Here is a 16,662-nt window from a genome sequence, read left to right as displayed (position 1 = left end):
AGAAATCCGCCTGCCTCTGCCTCCCAAGTGCTGGGATTAAAGGTGTGTGCCACCACTGCCTGGCTTTGTTTCTGTTTTTAAAGACAAGGTCTCACTGTGTGTCCCTGGCTAGCCTGGGACCTGCTATGTAGACCAGGCTGGCCTCAGACTTAACAGGGATCTTCCTGTCTTTGCCTCCTGAGTGCTGGGATTACAGGTCTGTGTTACTATGCCCAGCAATTCTGAGTTATTTCAGCAATTCTGAGTATGAGTTGATGCAGACAGGTCTCCTGACGGGCTTTGGTTTCCCCTGTACCTCCCACATGCACAGGGGGAACCCGGGCTTCCTCTTGTGATGCTGTGTGTGTGTGGTGAGGAGGGAGGGCCTTCCCTGATGTTTCTCTGAACCCTGTGCCCCAGGGCCCGGCTGATGCAGAGCTTCAAGGAGTCGCACTCCCATGAGTCCCTGCTGAGTCCCAGTAGTGCAGCTGAGGCCTTGGAGCTCAACCTGGATGAAGACTCCATTATCAAGCCAGTACACAGCTCCATCCTGGGCCAGGAGTTCTGCTTTGAGGTAGTGGCCTTTGTGCTGAGGTGGACTGAGAGGGCAGGGATGCAGGAAGGTAGGGGCCCGAGGGCCTGGTGTAGGGACATGCGGAGATGTGAGGGGAGCAGAGTGGGACCAGGGAGGAAGGCGGGGTGGGTCTCCAGTCTCTAGGCAGCCCCACCTCAAACCCACACTCCTCTCCAGGTAACAACGTCGTCTGGAACCAAATGCTTTGCCTGCCGGTCTGCAGCTGAAAGGGACAAATGGATTGAGAATCTGCAGAGGGCTGTGAAACCCAACAAGGTACTGGGGATGATGGGAAACGAGGAGGCCGGAGGTCCGGTGGGCTAGAGGCTGGGGATGATTCCCGTTATTCAGAATCCCCATTTATTTCCTTTTCTCCCCCAATTGCCACCTTCCATCACGCTCTGCTTCCCTGCCATGTAAGCCATGAGCTAGGGAGCTGACGGAAGGCCTCACTCACACCTCACACACAGGTGGTCACCCAGCTGCACCCACAGTGCTTTGTGAACCCTGGCTCTCTTCATAATGTCTACCAAGTATGGTTGGACTCGGTGACCTCATGGTCCCCTTGATAGAGTCCCTGTGCATCTGTGCTCCAACCAAGACTTATGTTCCCTGAGAAGAAGCTGCCAGTCTGCTAGCTGGTCTGACTCCAGTTTGTAGCAGAGTCATAGTCCTGCTCATCTTCCTCTTTTACCCCCCAGGGCCTTCATTAAGAAACCCCACTTAAAATGCTAGACACAGTCTGAACCACACTGGGTCCAAGTACCACACTGCTTTCCACACACTGCCATAGCATGTGACTCTTACCATGAGCTTGGGCCCTCCTCAAGCCTGCCCTCAGGTGGCATTGCACCTGTACCCACTGTACTTAACACAAGTGTTATTTTGTTTTGCAACATTTGTTGTCTCTGTAGCACTTTCTCATTTGCATCTTTGAGGTCTTCCTCACTTAAAAACAACAACAAAAGAAAATGTTGCTGGGCCTGGTGGCCCAAGCCTTGACCCCAGCACGGAAGCAGGCAGGTTTCTAGGAGTCCAAGTCCAGAGTGAGTTCCAGGACGGTCAGAGCTATGTGGAGTGGTCCTGTTTCAAAAAGTCAGAAATGAATAACATAAAAACTTCCATATTTATTTATTTGTAGGGGGTTAAAGGGGGAGGTCAAAGTGCACACAAGGAGGCCAGAGCATGACTTTCTGGACTTGGTTCTTTCCTCTCACTCTGTTGTGGGTCCTGGAGCTCATGCTCATGCTTGCACCTTTACCAAGGAAGCCATCTTCTTGGCCCCCTCAGTGTTTTCGACTTATTACTTAAGCATTTCCCAACATTAATTCTGTAGGAGCTGCCCTTCTCTGTTAGCTTCCAGGGCTGCTGTAAAAAGTCACCATTAGAGCCGGGCGGTGTTGGCGAACACGCCTTTAATCCCAGCACTTGGGAGGCAGAGGCAGGCAGATTTCTGAGTTCGAGGCCAGCTTGGGCTACAGAGTGAGTTCCAGGACAGCCAGGGCTACACAGAGAAACCCTGTCTCAAAAAAACAAAAAAAAGAAGAAAAAGAGATCACATTAGTCAAGTATGTCCTCATCTTAATTGACATCTTCCAGGACACTATTTCCAAATGAAATCACACTCAGATTTTAGAGAGAGATTAATTTGCAGTCACTGCTAGATATAGTAGTGAATGTACTTCTAGTTCTCAGGTACATATGCTCACCGGAGGCCAGCCTGGGCTACCTAGTGAGACCATCTCAGAAACCAAAAATGGAATAAAATAGATTTTTGGGAATGGTGGACACTGTTCAAGCCCAGCACCCTTACTGCTCACCTTCTGGCCACCATCTTGATGGCAGTACTTACTGTCCTTCTTGTATGTCTATCTTTACCCTTTTACCTGCCCAACCACTTCCTCATGCCAGGACAACAGCCGCCGGGTAGACAACGTGCTGAAGCTATGGATCATAGAGGCTCGAGAGCTGCCCCCCAAGAAGCGATATTACTGCGAGCTCTGCCTGGACGACATGCTGTATGCACGGACCACCTCCAAGCCCCGCTCGGCTTCAGGAGACACCGTCTTTTGGGGCGAGCACTTCGAGTTTAACAACCTGCCTGCTGTCCGGGCCCTGCGGCTGCATCTATACCGTGACTCAGACAAAAAGCGGAAGAAGGACAAGGCGGGCTACGTTGGCCTGGTGACTGTTCCAGTGGCCACCCTGGCTGGGCGCCACTTCACAGAGCAGTGGTACCCCGTGACCTTGCCAACAGGCAGTGGGGGCTCTGGGGGTATGGGCTCCGGGGGAGGAGGGGGGTCAGGGGGTGGCTCAGGGGGCAAAGGGAAAGGAGGCTGTCCTGCCGTGAGGCTGAAAGCCCGGTACCAGACGATGAGCATCCTACCCATGGAGCTGTATAAGGAGTTCGCGGAGTATGTGACCAACCACTACCGCATGCTGTGCGCAGTGCTGGAGCCTGCCCTGAACGTCAAGGGCAAGGAGGAAGTTGCCAGTGCACTGGTTCACATCCTGCAAAGTACAGGCAAAGCCAAGGTGAGCACGCGCGCGCGTGCGCGGTCGGCCCCGAGGAAAGCTGGCTTGAGAATGGGTGCTGGCCGTAAGGAGAGAATGAACTCACGAGGTCGGACTCTGCAGAGGGTGATCCTTGGCTTTTCCTGGGCTCTAGGACTTCCTTTCAGACATGGCCATGTCAGAGGTAGACCGGTTCATGGAGCGAGAACACCTCATATTCCGCGAGAACACGCTCGCCACTAAAGCCATAGAAGAGTATATGAGACTGATTGGCCAGAAATACCTCAAGGATGCCATTGGTACTTCAGGCCTTCTTCCTGAACCTCCTTGTGCCCACCCCACCACCCCTAAACCTGGCTGCCCAGACCCCACATCCACCTTCCTGAGAGTCCCAGGACCCCAGTCTCCCACCATCTGATTCTGCCATTCCTCCAACCCAGGGAGCCCCTGTCCCTGCCCTTGGAAAGTGTGACCGCTCCCTGTTGTACACCCTCCCAGGGGAGTTCATCCGTGCTCTGTATGAATCTGAGGAGAACTGTGAAGTAGACCCCATCAAGTGCACAGCGTCCAGTCTGGCAGAGCACCAGGCCAACCTGCGGATGTGCTGTGAGTTGGCCCTGTGCAAGGTGGTCAACTCCCATTGGTGAGACTGGGAACTCTGGGCTGGGGGGCCAGGGCTGGGCAGTTGTGTGTTCATCTGTTCATCCATCTGTCCATCCTCAGAGGACTGAGTGTCAGTTCGGGCAAAGCATTTTCTGGGGTGTCGTAGAGCAGAGAGAGGTGAACAAGGGCTGGTTCCTGACCTCAGGTGGCCTCTAACCAGAATGAGCAGGGGCACATGAGATGCACGAAAAGCCACAGAGCCATTATCATGTGTTAAGGGAGGGCCCCTTGGGCAACACCAAGTCAGAGAAGACAAAGCTGTGATGGGGTGCTCAGGGCTGGGCTGTGAGGACTGGGCTCAGGGGCCCGTATTTGCACACAGGAAGCAAGGACATTTCCAGGGCTGTGAGATAGCACAGGTGTGATGTGAGGAGGCCTGGGAGTTTCAGAGGATGGCTGGCCGCTGGTGCACACGGCTCTAGTAGAGGCAATAGGGGAGAGCTGTGCTTTGGAACCAGAGAACCGGGGAGTCTGCAGCCGCCAGGGCGCTTTGGGGTAGTCTCACAGGTGTTGGCACCAGAAGGAAGCATGTCTGAGGCTGGCCCGTGAGTCAGTGAGCGACATGGGGAGGGAAGGAAGCCCAGGCCACTGGAGGCTCCGCTTCAGGTGTGGACACCAAATGCTGGATCACGGTGGAGTCAGAAAGCCTAGATGGGCTGCTCAGGGTCGGCTAGGGGAAGGACCGGTAGGGGTCGTCTGAGGGTTGTGTCAGGGTGACTCAAGAGGTCATGAGACTGTAGTGCTCAGACCCACAGCCTCATTGACAGAACCAGGCAAGTCAGGAGGAGGAGCCAGCTGGCAGTGTGGGGGCGATGGTGAGCTCTGCTTTACACTAGTCAAGTTTAAGGTGTCAGTGGGACATTGAAGTGGCACTGGGAGGCGGGGAAGAACGAGCTGAGCAGTTCTAGGGACCGGGGATCATGCCTGGGGCACGTCCATCCCCATTTCCCTGGAATCCAGAAGAGTTGGGGGGTCCGAGCTCCCTGTACCTCAAGTGACCCTCCATCTCTCTCCCATCTCTGTCTCTTCCCTGGTGTCTGTTTTTCTCCTCCTCCTCCTCTCCTTGTCTCTCTCACACCCTCCGTCTCTCTCCCACATGTCTATCTCCCCTCGCCCCTTTCCCCCTCTCCATTTCTCTCTCCAGAATCTGTTCCCTCTACCGTGGCCCTCTTCTTCAGCAGCCTCCTGTCTTTCTCCTGCAGCCCCTCCCTCCCGGTCTCTCTCACCTGTCTCCACCCCCTCAGCATGTTCCCTGAAGGCTGAGGGTCTCTGGGGCTCAGTCCGGGTCTCTCTTTCTCTCTTTCTCTCTCTGTCTCCCCACCCCTTCCCCCCAGCGTGTTCCCGAGGGAGCTGAAGGAGGTGTTTGCATCTTGGCGGCTGCGCTGCGCAGAGCGGGGCCGGGAGGACATTGCTGACAGGCTGATCAGCGCCTCGCTTTTCCTGCGCTTCCTTTGCCCGGCCATTATGTCGCCCAGTCTATTTGGGCTTATGCAGGAGTACCCAGATGAGCAGACCTCACGAACCCTCACCCTCATCGCCAAGGTCATCCAGAACCTGGCCAACTTTTCCAAGTAAGGGAAACTTCAGGAAGGGTGGGATGGCCGTGGGCTCCCGGAAGAGTCTCCGGAGTCACCAGAGCGTCTGTGCCCCGGCCAGGTTTACCTCAAAGGAGGACTTCCTAGGCTTCATGAATGAGTTTCTGGAGCTGGAGTGGGGCTCTATGCAGCAGTTCTTGTATGAGATATCCAACCTGGACACCCTGACCAACAGCAGCAGTTTTGAGGGCTATATAGACTTGGGCCGCGAGCTCTCCACACTTCACGCCCTGCTCTGGGAGGTGCTGCCTCAGCTCAGCAAGGTCAGTAGGTGTCCCCTCTGTCCCATCCTCAGGTGCTTCCAGAGGCATCTGGGCTGAGAGATTAGCTCTGCACAGAACTCCTGTCACCTTCCTGTTCCCAGAAATGTCACCACCACTTCCAGTACACGTCACGAAACCTCTTCCCGCGGCCTCTGAAGCCCTTTTAGAACTGGGCACTTACTCATCAAGTGACAGCCTTGTCCTTCCAGGAAGCCCTCCTGAAACTGGGCCCACTGCCCCGGCTCCTCAATGACATCAGCACAGCCCTGAGGAACCCTAACATCCAAAGGCAGCCAAGCCGCCAGAGTGAACGGACTCGGTCTCAGCCCATGGTGCTGCGAGGGCCGTCGGCCGAGATGCAGGGATACATGATGCGGGACCTCAATAGGTGAGCACCTGCTTCCACACTGCTACGCTCTGGGAGCCCGACCGCTCCTGGATGCTCCTTGTTGGGCCCTTGTATGTATCCCTCTAGACCGCAGAAGGGAAGAGCGGAAAGTTCTTAGGGACCATGGTAAGAGTGCAGGTAGTGGGAGGCTGAGAGCTCTCCAAAGCCAGTGAGGGAGAGGTGCAGACCCCAGAAGTATGGAGGCTCCGAGGCTCCAAGCTCAGGTGAAGCCAGAGGGACCCTGCCGCAGCTGGCTGACTTTGTTCCCCTGCCAACCCACCACTTGTCCTTAGGCTGTGGCTCAGCCATGTGATACCCAGACCGTCAGGTGTCTCTGAGGGCCTGAGCCCCTGCTCCCCCATACCAGCTTACCCCAGAGAGCTCTCCGTGATCCAGCATTCAGAGAAGCAACATGGAGCAGAGTGGGACCTGGAGCCCGGCACCCAGTTTGATTGGGGGGGGAGGGTCTGGCCCTCAGCTCTGGATGGGGTCCTTCATCTTGTGATTACTCTGCTGTTCCTCGCCCTTGTCTTCCCTCTGCAACCCCACGCCCCTCCTACCATTCCTTCCATCATCTGTCCACACCGCTCTCCTTCTCCTGTCTGTGCTTGCCCCTTTGCATCTCTCTCCAGCTCCATCGACCTTCAGTCCTTCATGGCTCGAGGCCTCAACAGGTGAGGGCTCTGTCCTGCTGCACTGGCCTTCACCCACCTCTGCTCCTGTCCTTCACAGTGCACTTCATCTCCTCCATGCCGGCCCAGACCAGCCCTGGCTCCTCCTCCTCCAGGCCTTACCCTTTCCTAGGCCTTGCCCCTCCTCTTCTCCCATCCTCCCTGCCTGCCTCTTTAGGGCTGCCACCACCAGCTCTCAGTCCCCTCCCCCGCCCCTGTGGGTCCCACTTTCACCTAAGGCCAGCACCAGCCCACAGGCTCAGGTGCCAGCCATCCTGGCCTTACTCTGCCTTGTGCCCCCCTTTCCTTCCCACAGTTCTATGGACATGGCTCGCCTCCCCTCCCCAACCAAGGAAAAACCACCACCGCCGCCACCCGGTGGGGGTAAAGACCTGTTCTATGTGAGCCGGCCACCCCTGGCCCGGTCATCCCCAGCGTACTGCACAAGCAGCTCGGACATCACGGAGCCAGAGCAGAAGATGCTGAGTGTCAACAAGAGTGTGTCCATGCTGGACCTTCAGGGCGACGGGCCTGGGGGCCGCCTGAACAGCAGTAGTGTTTCCAACCTGGCGGCTGTTGGGGACTTGTTGCACTCCAGCCAGGCTTCGCTGACAGCAGCCTTGGGGTTGCGGCCTGCACCTGCCGGGCGCCTCTCCCAAGGGAGCGGCTCCTCCATCACAGCAGCTGGCATGCGCCTCAGCCAGATGGGTGTCACTACGGATGGTGTCCCCGCCCAGCAACTGCGCATCCCTCTTTCCTTCCAGAACCCTCTCTTCCATATGGCTGCTGATGGGCCAGGGCCCCCAGCAGGCCATGGAGGGAGCAGTGGTCATGGTCCACCTTCCTCCCATCACCACCACCACCACCATCACCACCACCGAGGGGGAGAACCCCCAGGGGACACTTTTGCCCCATTCCACGGCTATAGCAAGAGCGAGGACCTCTCTTCAGGGGTCCCTAAGCCCCCTGCCGCCTCCATCCTCCACAGCCACAGCTACAGTGATGAGTTTGGACCTTCTGGTACTGATTTTACCCGGCGGCAGCTCTCACTTCAGGACAACCTACAGCACATGCTGTCCCCTCCCCAGATTACCATCGGTCCCCAGAGGCCAGCTCCCTCAGGGCCGGGAGGGGGCAGTGGTGGGGGCAGTGGTGGGGGTGGTGGGGGCCAGCCACCTCCCCTGCAGAGAGGCAAGTCTCAACAGTTGACAGTGAGTGCTGCCCAGAAACCCCGGCCGTCCAGCGGGAACCTATTGCAGTCCCCGGAGCCAAGTTATGGTCCTGCCCGTCCTCGGCAACAGAGCCTCAGCAAAGAGGGCAGCATTGGGGGCAGCGGGGGCAGCGGTGGCGGAGGGGGTGGGGGGCTCAAGCCCTCCATCACCAAGCAGGTAGGTGAGGGTAGGGTGTGGTGGGGTGGGTGAAGAGCAGGGAGGGGGGCAGCAGTGTGGGCTGGTGTGACAACTTTCTCACCTCCTTTGGCCTGTGGCCTGTATTCTGTTCTTGCCATTCAGGAGGCAAGATGATTGCAAGTAGGAGGGCAGCGAGGGCTAGGTAGTGATACTGTCTCTAAACATAAGAAGAGGGCCCTCGGCAATGTCCCATGAGCTGTTGAGGACCCCAACCTCAGCACTTCCTCTAGGCAGGCAGGATTACTTCCCTAGCTCAGACAGAAAGGGGCTAAAGCAGGGGAGCAGGTCGGGTGTGTGTGTGGGGGGGGTGTCATTTCTGTGTTCTCTTCTCTGAGCACGCCCCCCCCTTCCCACTTTTCTGCTGTCTGCCCTTCCTTGCTGGTCTCAGCATTCCCAGACTCCGTCCACACTTAACCCCACGATGCCGGCCTCGGAGCGGACCGTAGCCTGGGTCTCCAACATGCCTCACCTGTCGGCTGACATCGAGAGCGCACACATCGAGCGAGAAGAGTACAAGCTCAAGGAGTACTCAAAGTCCATGGACGAGAGCCGACTGGACAGGGTACGCTGGCCTTGCCCTCTGCCTCGTCCCTCCTTTATCGTGCCAGGGGAGGAAGGCTGCCAGTCCTTCCAAGGGAAAAAATACCCATGCTCACATAGCAGGGTGAAAAGAAACATAGACAGGCCTCTTTTCTATTATGAGTAGAAAGACTTAGTCCAACTCTCTTTGTGGGTCATCTATACATAGACTGGAGAGCTCTCTTTGAGGGTCATCTATACTATCTATCTATCTATACTGTAGAGAGAGCTTTTCCGTTTAAACTCTGAGGAAGAGAATGGTTTCAGGACTAGGGCATGCGTATGTGAGGAAGCCACCCAAGCTGGGTCGGCTAGCACAGGCTAGCACAGGCCACTGAACTGTTACTCAGGAGGCTAAGGCGGGAGATGTCAGGTCAAGGCCAGCTTGGGCAATGAGACCCTGTTTCGAAATAAAAAGTGAAAAGAAAGCGGTGGAACCCAGTTTGTGGCAGAGTGTTTGCTAGGAAGCATGAGGCCCTCGTATCAGCAAGCTCTACCAGAGGGTTAAGCACTCATGGCCCAAGACAGCTATCCCAGGCCGTGGATTCCCATGCTGTGCTTCTAGAATGGCACTGCTTAGGAGCGGGCCTTCAGAGATAAGCTTCTCGAGGAGTGTCCAGGAGTCTTGACAGGGTGCCCTATGCCCATGCTCCCCATGCATATGTGAGGGCATGGCACACTTCTAAAGTGTGGGGGGGCCAACTTTGACTTTGCTCAACCTTGAAGAAGCCTCAGTATTATTTCAGAGCTTTCTTAAAAGCAGATCAAATGTGTTCAGTAGGCAGAGAAAGGATGGGGTGTTCCTGGTGCCATGGCTGAAGTGACAGGGGTGGGAGCAGGCTGGTAAAACCAAGGCTGGGCGCCTCTCACAGTACGGGGTCATGTGCCCGGCGGGCAGGTGAAGGAGTACGAGGAGGAGATACACTCGCTGAAGGAGAGGCTACACATGTCCAATCGGAAGCTGGAGGAGTATGAGCGGAGGCTGCTGTCCCAGGAAGAACAGACCAGCAAGATCCTGATGCAGTATCAAGCCCGCCTGGAGCAGAGCGAGAAGCGCTTGAGGCAGCAGCAGGTGGAGAAGGACTCCCAGATCAAGAGCATCATTGGCAGGTGAGGGGCGGCCCGGGGAGTGGGGGGAGGGGCTGAGGCTGCAGGGACGCAGGGAGAGGGAAGAGGAAAACCTGCTCAAGGCATTGTGCCATCCCTCTCCACGCCCCGCACTGCTTACACACTAACTCCCGAAGTCCTAGGGATATACCAGTGACTACAGCCTAGCGACCAGTGTGTGGACTTAGGCCTGGACCCCCTACCTGTCCTCCTTAGTCCAGTCTGTGAGGCTCACCACAGAGCTAAGCAGCAGTTCCTAGGCACAGGAACTCTTAACCACGCCTGTGTCCCTGGCCGGAGCTCCTTGTCCTGGCTTGGAATGGGTTCCATTACATGGGCTTGTAGCTTGTCAGGGCTCCAAAGGACCTGCGTCCTCAGGGGCCACCACAGCCAGAGCTAGCTGCACCCAGATCTATTATAATGTTTTGAGGGAGATTTAATTAGGAGAAAATGGTCTGTCTACCTGAGACATCTGATACCACAGCAAGGACTATTCTCATGAGATGAGAGTCTTCAATGACTCGGGCATGGGGCATAGCAGCTCCACCCTCTGCACACAGGGCCTCTAGGAGGCCAGCTGAGCTGGGGGATCTGGCTGGTAGGAATCTTTGAAATACAGAAACCTAGCTGTATACAGTTGTGCACACTTTTTTTGGTTTTTCGAGACAGGGTCTTTCTGTGTAGCCCTGGCTGTCTTGGAACTCATACTGTAGACCAGGCTGGCCTCAAACTCAGAGATCCACCTACCTCTGCCTCCCAAGTACTGGGGTTAAAGGCGTGGACCCACGTCACCTGTTTACTTGTGTACACTTTTAATCCAAGCTTTCGGGTGGCAGAGGCAGGTAGATCTCTGTGAGTGTGAGGCCAGCCTGGGCTACATAGAGAGTTCTAGCCAGGGCGGTATAGAAAAACCTTGTCTCAACAAACAAACAAACAAACAAAAAATGACACAGAAATCTCACCAGGAGTACCCATGTCTGTAATGCCAACATTCAGGAGACTGAGGCAGGAGGATACAGCTACACAGGGCGATCTAGGCTTCCCTGGCTACAGTGTGAGATTCTACCTGAGATCAACAAATGAGAGAAATCAAGTCTATTTTCATGGGTTTGAGGGATGGCTCAGGTCTTAAGAGGATCGACAGCTCTTCTGGAGAATCCGAGTTGAATTCCCAGTGCCCACACCAGGTGCTTTTAACTGGAACTCTAGCTACAGGGCACCTCATGCCTTGGCCTCCGCAGGCTCCTGCTCGTGTGCACAGACCCGCACACACATACACACAATTAAAAATATATATAGGCTTGGCAGTGGTAACACAAATCCTTCACCCCAGCACTCGGGAGGCAGAGGCAGGCAGATCTCAGAGTCGGAGGAGGCCCCCAGCAGGTAGACATGCAGATCCCTGGGAGACATGCAGACCCCAGCAGGGAGACATGCAGACCCCTGGGAGAAAGTGGAAAGCAAGACTGGTGACAGGCATCTCTTAGTAATGGGGCAAGAGGAACCCTGCAAGGAAGGGAAATGCCCACGGTTCTCCCAGAGCTGCAGGGGTTCCCCAGGGTCAAGAGTACCACAGCTGGGCTCTGAGTCCGTGCCCGCCACTAACCCCACTGAAGCCCGTCCCTTCAGGCTGATGCTGGTGGAGGAGGAGCTGCGTCGGGACCACCCCGCCATGGCTGAGCCGCTGCCCGAACCCAAGAAGAGGCTGCTCGACGCTCAGGTGGAAATTACAATGTCATTTATCTTCTCCGTGTCCCATCCCCATCCATCCCACCGTCTCTGTGCAGTCACCGCACCAGCCGCCGCCCTGGCCCCATCGCCGTCGTCTGTCTCTTCATCTGCATCCCGTTGTCTGTGCCTCCGTCACTCCTGGCAGAGCCAGCCTTACTCCTGTGCCTTCCTGTCCTGTCTTCCCACTCTTGCCTGCATCTCAGGACCGCCCGCCACCAGAGCCGCAGCCTCTCAGCTCCCCCCCACCCCCGCTCAGCCCTGTCTGCCCTCCTCAGCCCTTCTTAGCTAGAAGGCTGAGATTCTACTGAGTAGAGCGGAGCCTACTGTAATCTGAGCTGTCCTTTCTCCAGCCCTGGGGACCCTAGAGATGCAAGGTTCTCTTGACTTCCCATTCTGACTCCTTGGTAGGCCCTGACTTCAGATCCTAAAGGCCTCTCCCAGAGACCCCTTCCCATAGTTAAGTTCAACCTTCCTTTGACCTCTGGTGTTTCCCGAGGCTCCAGTCTAACTCCCTGGTGCCACCCTCTCTGCCCCTCATCCAGCTTCCAGGCCTTTCTGCACCCCGGCCCTGCTTCCCTCAGATCCTGCTCTTTCCTATCCATACTCCTCCTCCCTCTGCTCTAACCACCAGGCCTCCCTGCCACCACCACCAAGGTTCCTGACCCCATGACCCCACTCTCTCCCCCTGCAGCTCCTCATCAGGTAATTCTCCTGGTTCCGCTTTGACCACGGGCGGAGGACACTGGGGGAGGTGACTCCGGACCACTGCAGGTTGGTGGTGAAGCCCACCCCCTCCAACTCTCTGGGGCCTCTCCCCTCTCACTGCTGCGCACCACACCCAGAGACCCTCCACAGCCCTCTCCCTCCTGACACCTCCTGCACAGATCCCCTCCCAAGGTCCAGCCAGAGCTCACCTGCTAACACCCCACACCTACCCTTTGATGCTTAGCAGCAGCACATTGGACCCCTCGAAAGACCACGCCCAGTTCCAGGTCCCCCGTCCTCTCCTCCTTTCCTCTACCTCTCCAGTGTCTGTCTGTCACCCCCCATTTCACCAGAGCGTCCTTGGGACCTGGGAGTGTTGGAGTGGGCGGGACAGGGTGGAGGGATATTGGGCTGGGGTCAGGCTAGAGGGTTGTGCTGACTCCAGCGTGTAGGCTGGGGTTCCCGCTTCCTGTCCTGACCCCTCACCCCCTCCTGCTGTGGCCTTCTTTGCTCCTTCTCAGTTGCACCTGTGAGGCAGAAGGAATCTGAGGCCCCCTTAGTTCTCCTGGGTGGGAGGAAGCTGGGAATGGACACTTACTTCAGGGCGAGTGTCAGGAGCCCTGGACAGATGCTATTGAGGTATCCTAGCAGTGCGCAGGGCAGGTAGCACAGGCAAGCAAGAGTCCTGGGCAGATCTGAGGCTGGACGTAGTCTCATGTGGCCTGGAAGCTGGAAGTGAGGAGAAACAGCTCCCTAGAATGTATTCAGGGGCTCAGTAGCCATATTTAGTACCAGGCAGGGACACCAGGAACAGCATGTTAAATAGCCTCTTCCGGCAGAGCCCAAGTTCCTGTTGGTAGTGCCACTCATCTCTGCCCGCTGCCACCCAGGAGCCTTTCAGGACACACAATCCTACCCAAAAGCCAGTGAATGCGAGGCTGTCAGGTACACCTGCCCTGAGACACATTGCTGTGGGAATCTGTGGTGGGCAGTGGCTCCCCAGTGTAATTTTTACTCTCTGCCTGCCCGGCCTCTATCAAAGTTGTCAGTGATCTATAAACAAATGCTGAGCGACACCGAGGAACCTCACCATTTAGAGGACTCCTGCAGTGAACCCTTTTGTAAAATGAATAATGGCACCCTAATATATCCAGTTTCTAAATTTGGGTCCATGAGGGCGTAGGGGGCATGGCCATGTGTCGTCATGAGCAGGCAAGCAGAGGGCTCCTTCCCTGCTTTCCTGCTGCGCGCTCAGGCTATCCCACTGAATGCCTGGGAGATGCCCAGACAGCCAAGAGGGCAGCTTGTCTAAGGTTATATTTTGGGTGGCCTTGTAACAACAGGTGAGTCTTTGATTCTGATATGGGGGTGGGGGGAGCTAATCTCGGAAGGCTTCATTTTTTTGTGTGTCCTTTGAAGATAGGGTCAGCTGTAGATAACTCCATGCTGCCCTACCTAAATGTCTTGCACCTTGGACAGTAATTTGGATATTTGTTAAACTATTTGTAGGCTTTGATCCACTGCAGCCCAGCTGCTACTTAAAGCTAATAGAATTCATTTTAACCTGGATTTTAAAAGCCAAGTATGTGTCCGCCACTGTGGGGCCACACGGCCCCCTCTCCCAGCACGGGCACGGAAGGCTGCGTGAGTGGAGGAGGCAGGAAGTGGGTAAAAGAGCCATAGAAGTTTCTGAAAATAAGTCCAGGAGTGGCTTAGGGCCTGATACTCAAGCTGGAAAACTGGGGAGACGAGGTGAGACAAAAGAAAGGAGAGGGGGTGTCAGTCAGTCTGGGAACGCAGTCTGGGCAGTGAATGGCTTGAAACCAGTGGTTCTCAACCTGTGGGTCATGAGCCCTTTGCAGGGGTTCCCACATCCGATATAGACACTAAGATCCTAAAGGTAGCAAAGTTCCAGTTATGAAATGGCAACAAAATAACTGGATGGTTGGGGTGAGCACATGAAGGAACTATATTAAAGGGCCACAGCATTAGGAGGGCTGAGAGCCACTGCTCTAAACCTGGGGGTCTTCCTACGTCCCTCCACGTCACCTCCCAGAACCCCTCGCTGTTTCCAGTACAGTCAAACCTGGTTTGGGATGTTCTATTTGAAAGGTCCACTCTGATAGCTGACAAAACTGAATGACAATGTCTATTTAGGGAAATACCTGTCTTCAAAACACAGTAAGTAGAACTCTGTGCACAAGGCTTCCACACAGGCCCTCAGGGAGCAAGCATAAGGAATGAAGTCTGTTGGCCGTGTAGGTTAAGTCCCTCCCACAGACATGTTCTCCACACGTGTTTAGCACACTCTTTTTTTTTCACAGATAAAGGAAAACTCAAGTCCTGGTTTTGTTCAAATTGTTAACAAACTTGCAGATCTGTAGGGGTTCACACTAATGAGGCATTACTGACTCCGCTGGTTCCTTAGTGCGTTCTAGGAAGTTCCTGCCTGGGGTGTAGAGTGCTGGGAGGGCTCCATGGAAGTGGGGCTGGGCAGGGGTGGGGGAAATACACAGTTCCTGAAGTGGGCGTTCTGCTGGAGGGAAGGTGAGCGCTAGCTGGCTTTGAGCTGGTTTCCTGGTTAAGTCCTGTTCAGAGGCTCCTGGTAGGAGTTGGGGTGAGGTTTCCTGGAGGTGACAGACAAACAGCAGAGGGTAGACCAGGCTGTGGAGTGGGCTGCGTGCCAGTGAGCACAGCTTGGGGCTAGCATCCTGGCCCCGCGAAGCGTCTCAATAAGTCCGCGCTCTCCTCTTTGGTGTCTTGCAGGAGAGGCAGCTTCCCCCCTTGGGTCCAACAAACCCGCGTGTGACGCTGGCCCCACCTTGGAACGGCCTGGCCCCCCCAGCCCCACCCCCTCCACCCCGGCTGCAGATCACAGAGAACGGCGAGTTCCGGAACACCGCAGACCACTAGCCCACCCAGCATCACAGACCTCCTTCCCTGTGCACCCTACCCCGGCCCACCCAGCGTCACAGACCTCCTACCTTGTGCACCCCACCCTGGAACATCACCAACCACCAGGACTGGACGTCACCAAGGGACAGTGGGATTGTCTCCCTTAATGCCTCCTTGGGGCACCCATCTGCTGACTCCACTGCTCCATTCTAGGAGGGAGAGTGGGGCCCTCAGCTGCCCTCTTTCACCCCAGGACACCACCTACCCCACACAGACCCCTTCACTCTGGGGTGCTATCCCCGTCCGCTGCCTCATAGTTCCCCTGAGCACTGGGGGACAGACCCTCACCCCACACTGGGGGTGTGGCACCTCCAAACTTTCAACTTCAGGGTGATTTTTTAGCAGTAACCAGAGCTGACAATCTATAACTCCCCTTTACCACCCCATTTTGGCCTCCCCTGCCCCCCTTGTTATGGGGAGGGGACCCCGGGTGAGGGGGCCCTATTACCCCTTGATTTCTCAGGAGCGTCTGGGGGGGCTCAGCACGCACAAACTCCTTCTCCTCTTTCCACTTCTTACATTAACTCTCCCCACCCAGAACCCAGATGGGGTGGAGGGGGCCACCGGGGCAGGGAGGGGGCGGCAAGGGGAGAATGGGAGTTGCCTCCCCTTCTTCCCACACCTGATCTGCTCTTGGCTGGTCCCAGAGCGGGGTGAGGGGGCTTATGCCCCCCCCTCCCCCAGTGTGTTGGGTGGGGTGGAATTGAGGTTTGGATGAGGGGTTAGGGTTTAGGAGGCCATGTGTGTTGGGTTGTAGAGGTCAGACTAGCTAATCTGCCCTACCCTGACACACAGCCAGCACCTCTACCCCTTCCCTCTCTTGTCTCTACTCCCATGGGGAGGGGGGAACTTACTCTAGGAAAAGCCATGTCTTTCTCCCCCAGGATGGGGGGACCTGTGTTGGAGGATGGGTGTTTGGGGGCCCCCTTACATGACTCTGTCCCCTGGGGGAGGTAGGACAGGGCTGGGCTTCCCTCTCACCCTCCCCCTCACCCAGTCTCCTCCCTCCCGCCAGCTCCACGCTTTTCGGTGTTTTTCTGTACATAGCTCTCTGGCGGAATAGGGGAGGTAGGATGGATGGGGTTTGGGGTGGGTAGGCCATGGAAGGGGAGAAACCCCTCCTGGGTCCCCCTCTTCTCTGACTGCCGCCCTCTACCCAGCCTTGTTTCTTCACTCCTTCTTGCGTTTGGTATTGAGAACTCTTCCCAGACTCCAGACTCGACCTTTCTTTTGTATGGACAGCTCTCCTTCAATCTTACCCTCTACATACACCCACCCAGCCGGGGCCAAATTTATACTTATATAAAAGTTGTAAATATGTGAAATTTTATCCCATGCCCTTTCCTCTGCTTTCCCCCATCAGGCCTTACCCTTGGACCTCCTCCCTCCTCTTTGGCTGTTGTAATTATCTGGGGTTTGTACTGTATATAATTGGGGTGGGGGGCTAGGAGGCGACCCCTCTGTACAGAGCTTCCTGGCTCCCTAGCCTCACCCCTCACTTCCCTCCCCACCCACCACCTTAAGAGTAG

The 16,662-nt window shown here is 56.0% G+C and overlaps 1 protein-coding gene across 23 annotated transcripts in view; it reads left to right on the top strand.

Moving 5' to 3' along the window:
* Syngap1 (synaptic Ras GTPase activating protein 1) overlaps window positions 1-16,458 on the top strand; it is a 30,282-nt gene extending 13,824 nt beyond the window's left edge. For 9 of the 23 annotated variants that reach the window (XM_031348605.1, XM_031348610.1, XM_031348607.1 and 6 more), the window contains 14 exons: window positions 400-553; window positions 731-829; window positions 2,465-3,088; window positions 3,222-3,366; window positions 3,566-3,710; window positions 5,065-5,301; window positions 5,387-5,588; window positions 5,798-5,976; window positions 6,609-6,650; window positions 6,964-8,035; window positions 8,445-8,618; window positions 9,534-9,745; window positions 11,372-11,465; window positions 14,945-16,458. In XM_031348605.1, coding sequence (XP_031204465.1) covers window positions 400-553; window positions 731-829; window positions 2,465-3,088; window positions 3,222-3,366; window positions 3,566-3,710; window positions 5,065-5,301; window positions 5,387-5,588; window positions 5,798-5,976; window positions 6,609-6,650; window positions 6,964-8,035; window positions 8,445-8,618; window positions 9,534-9,745; window positions 11,372-11,465; window positions 14,945-15,091 — 3,526 coding nt within the window. In that variant the 3' untranslated portion in view covers window positions 15,092-16,458. Of the gene's footprint in view, window positions 1-399; window positions 554-730; window positions 830-2,464; window positions 3,089-3,221; window positions 3,367-3,565; window positions 3,711-5,064; window positions 5,302-5,386; window positions 5,589-5,797; window positions 5,977-6,608; window positions 6,651-6,963; window positions 8,036-8,444; window positions 8,619-9,533; window positions 9,746-11,358; window positions 11,466-12,164; window positions 12,245-13,017; window positions 13,124-14,944 lie in introns of all 23 variants that reach the window. The other 14 variants (XR_004112560.1, XR_004112558.1, XR_004112557.1 and 11 more) reach the window with 14 other exon arrangements.
* Window positions 16,459-16,662: the final 204 nt, after the last annotated feature.

This window comes from Mastomys coucha, unplaced genomic scaffold, assembly GCF_008632895.1.
Source record: "Mastomys coucha isolate ucsf_1 unplaced genomic scaffold, UCSF_Mcou_1 pScaffold3, whole genome shotgun sequence".
Classification (NCBI taxonomy): Eukaryota; Metazoa; Chordata; class Mammalia; order Rodentia; family Muridae; genus Mastomys; species Mastomys coucha.
Note: the sequence above shows the minus strand (reverse complement) of the source record. Positions and strands in the feature narration are given on the sequence as shown.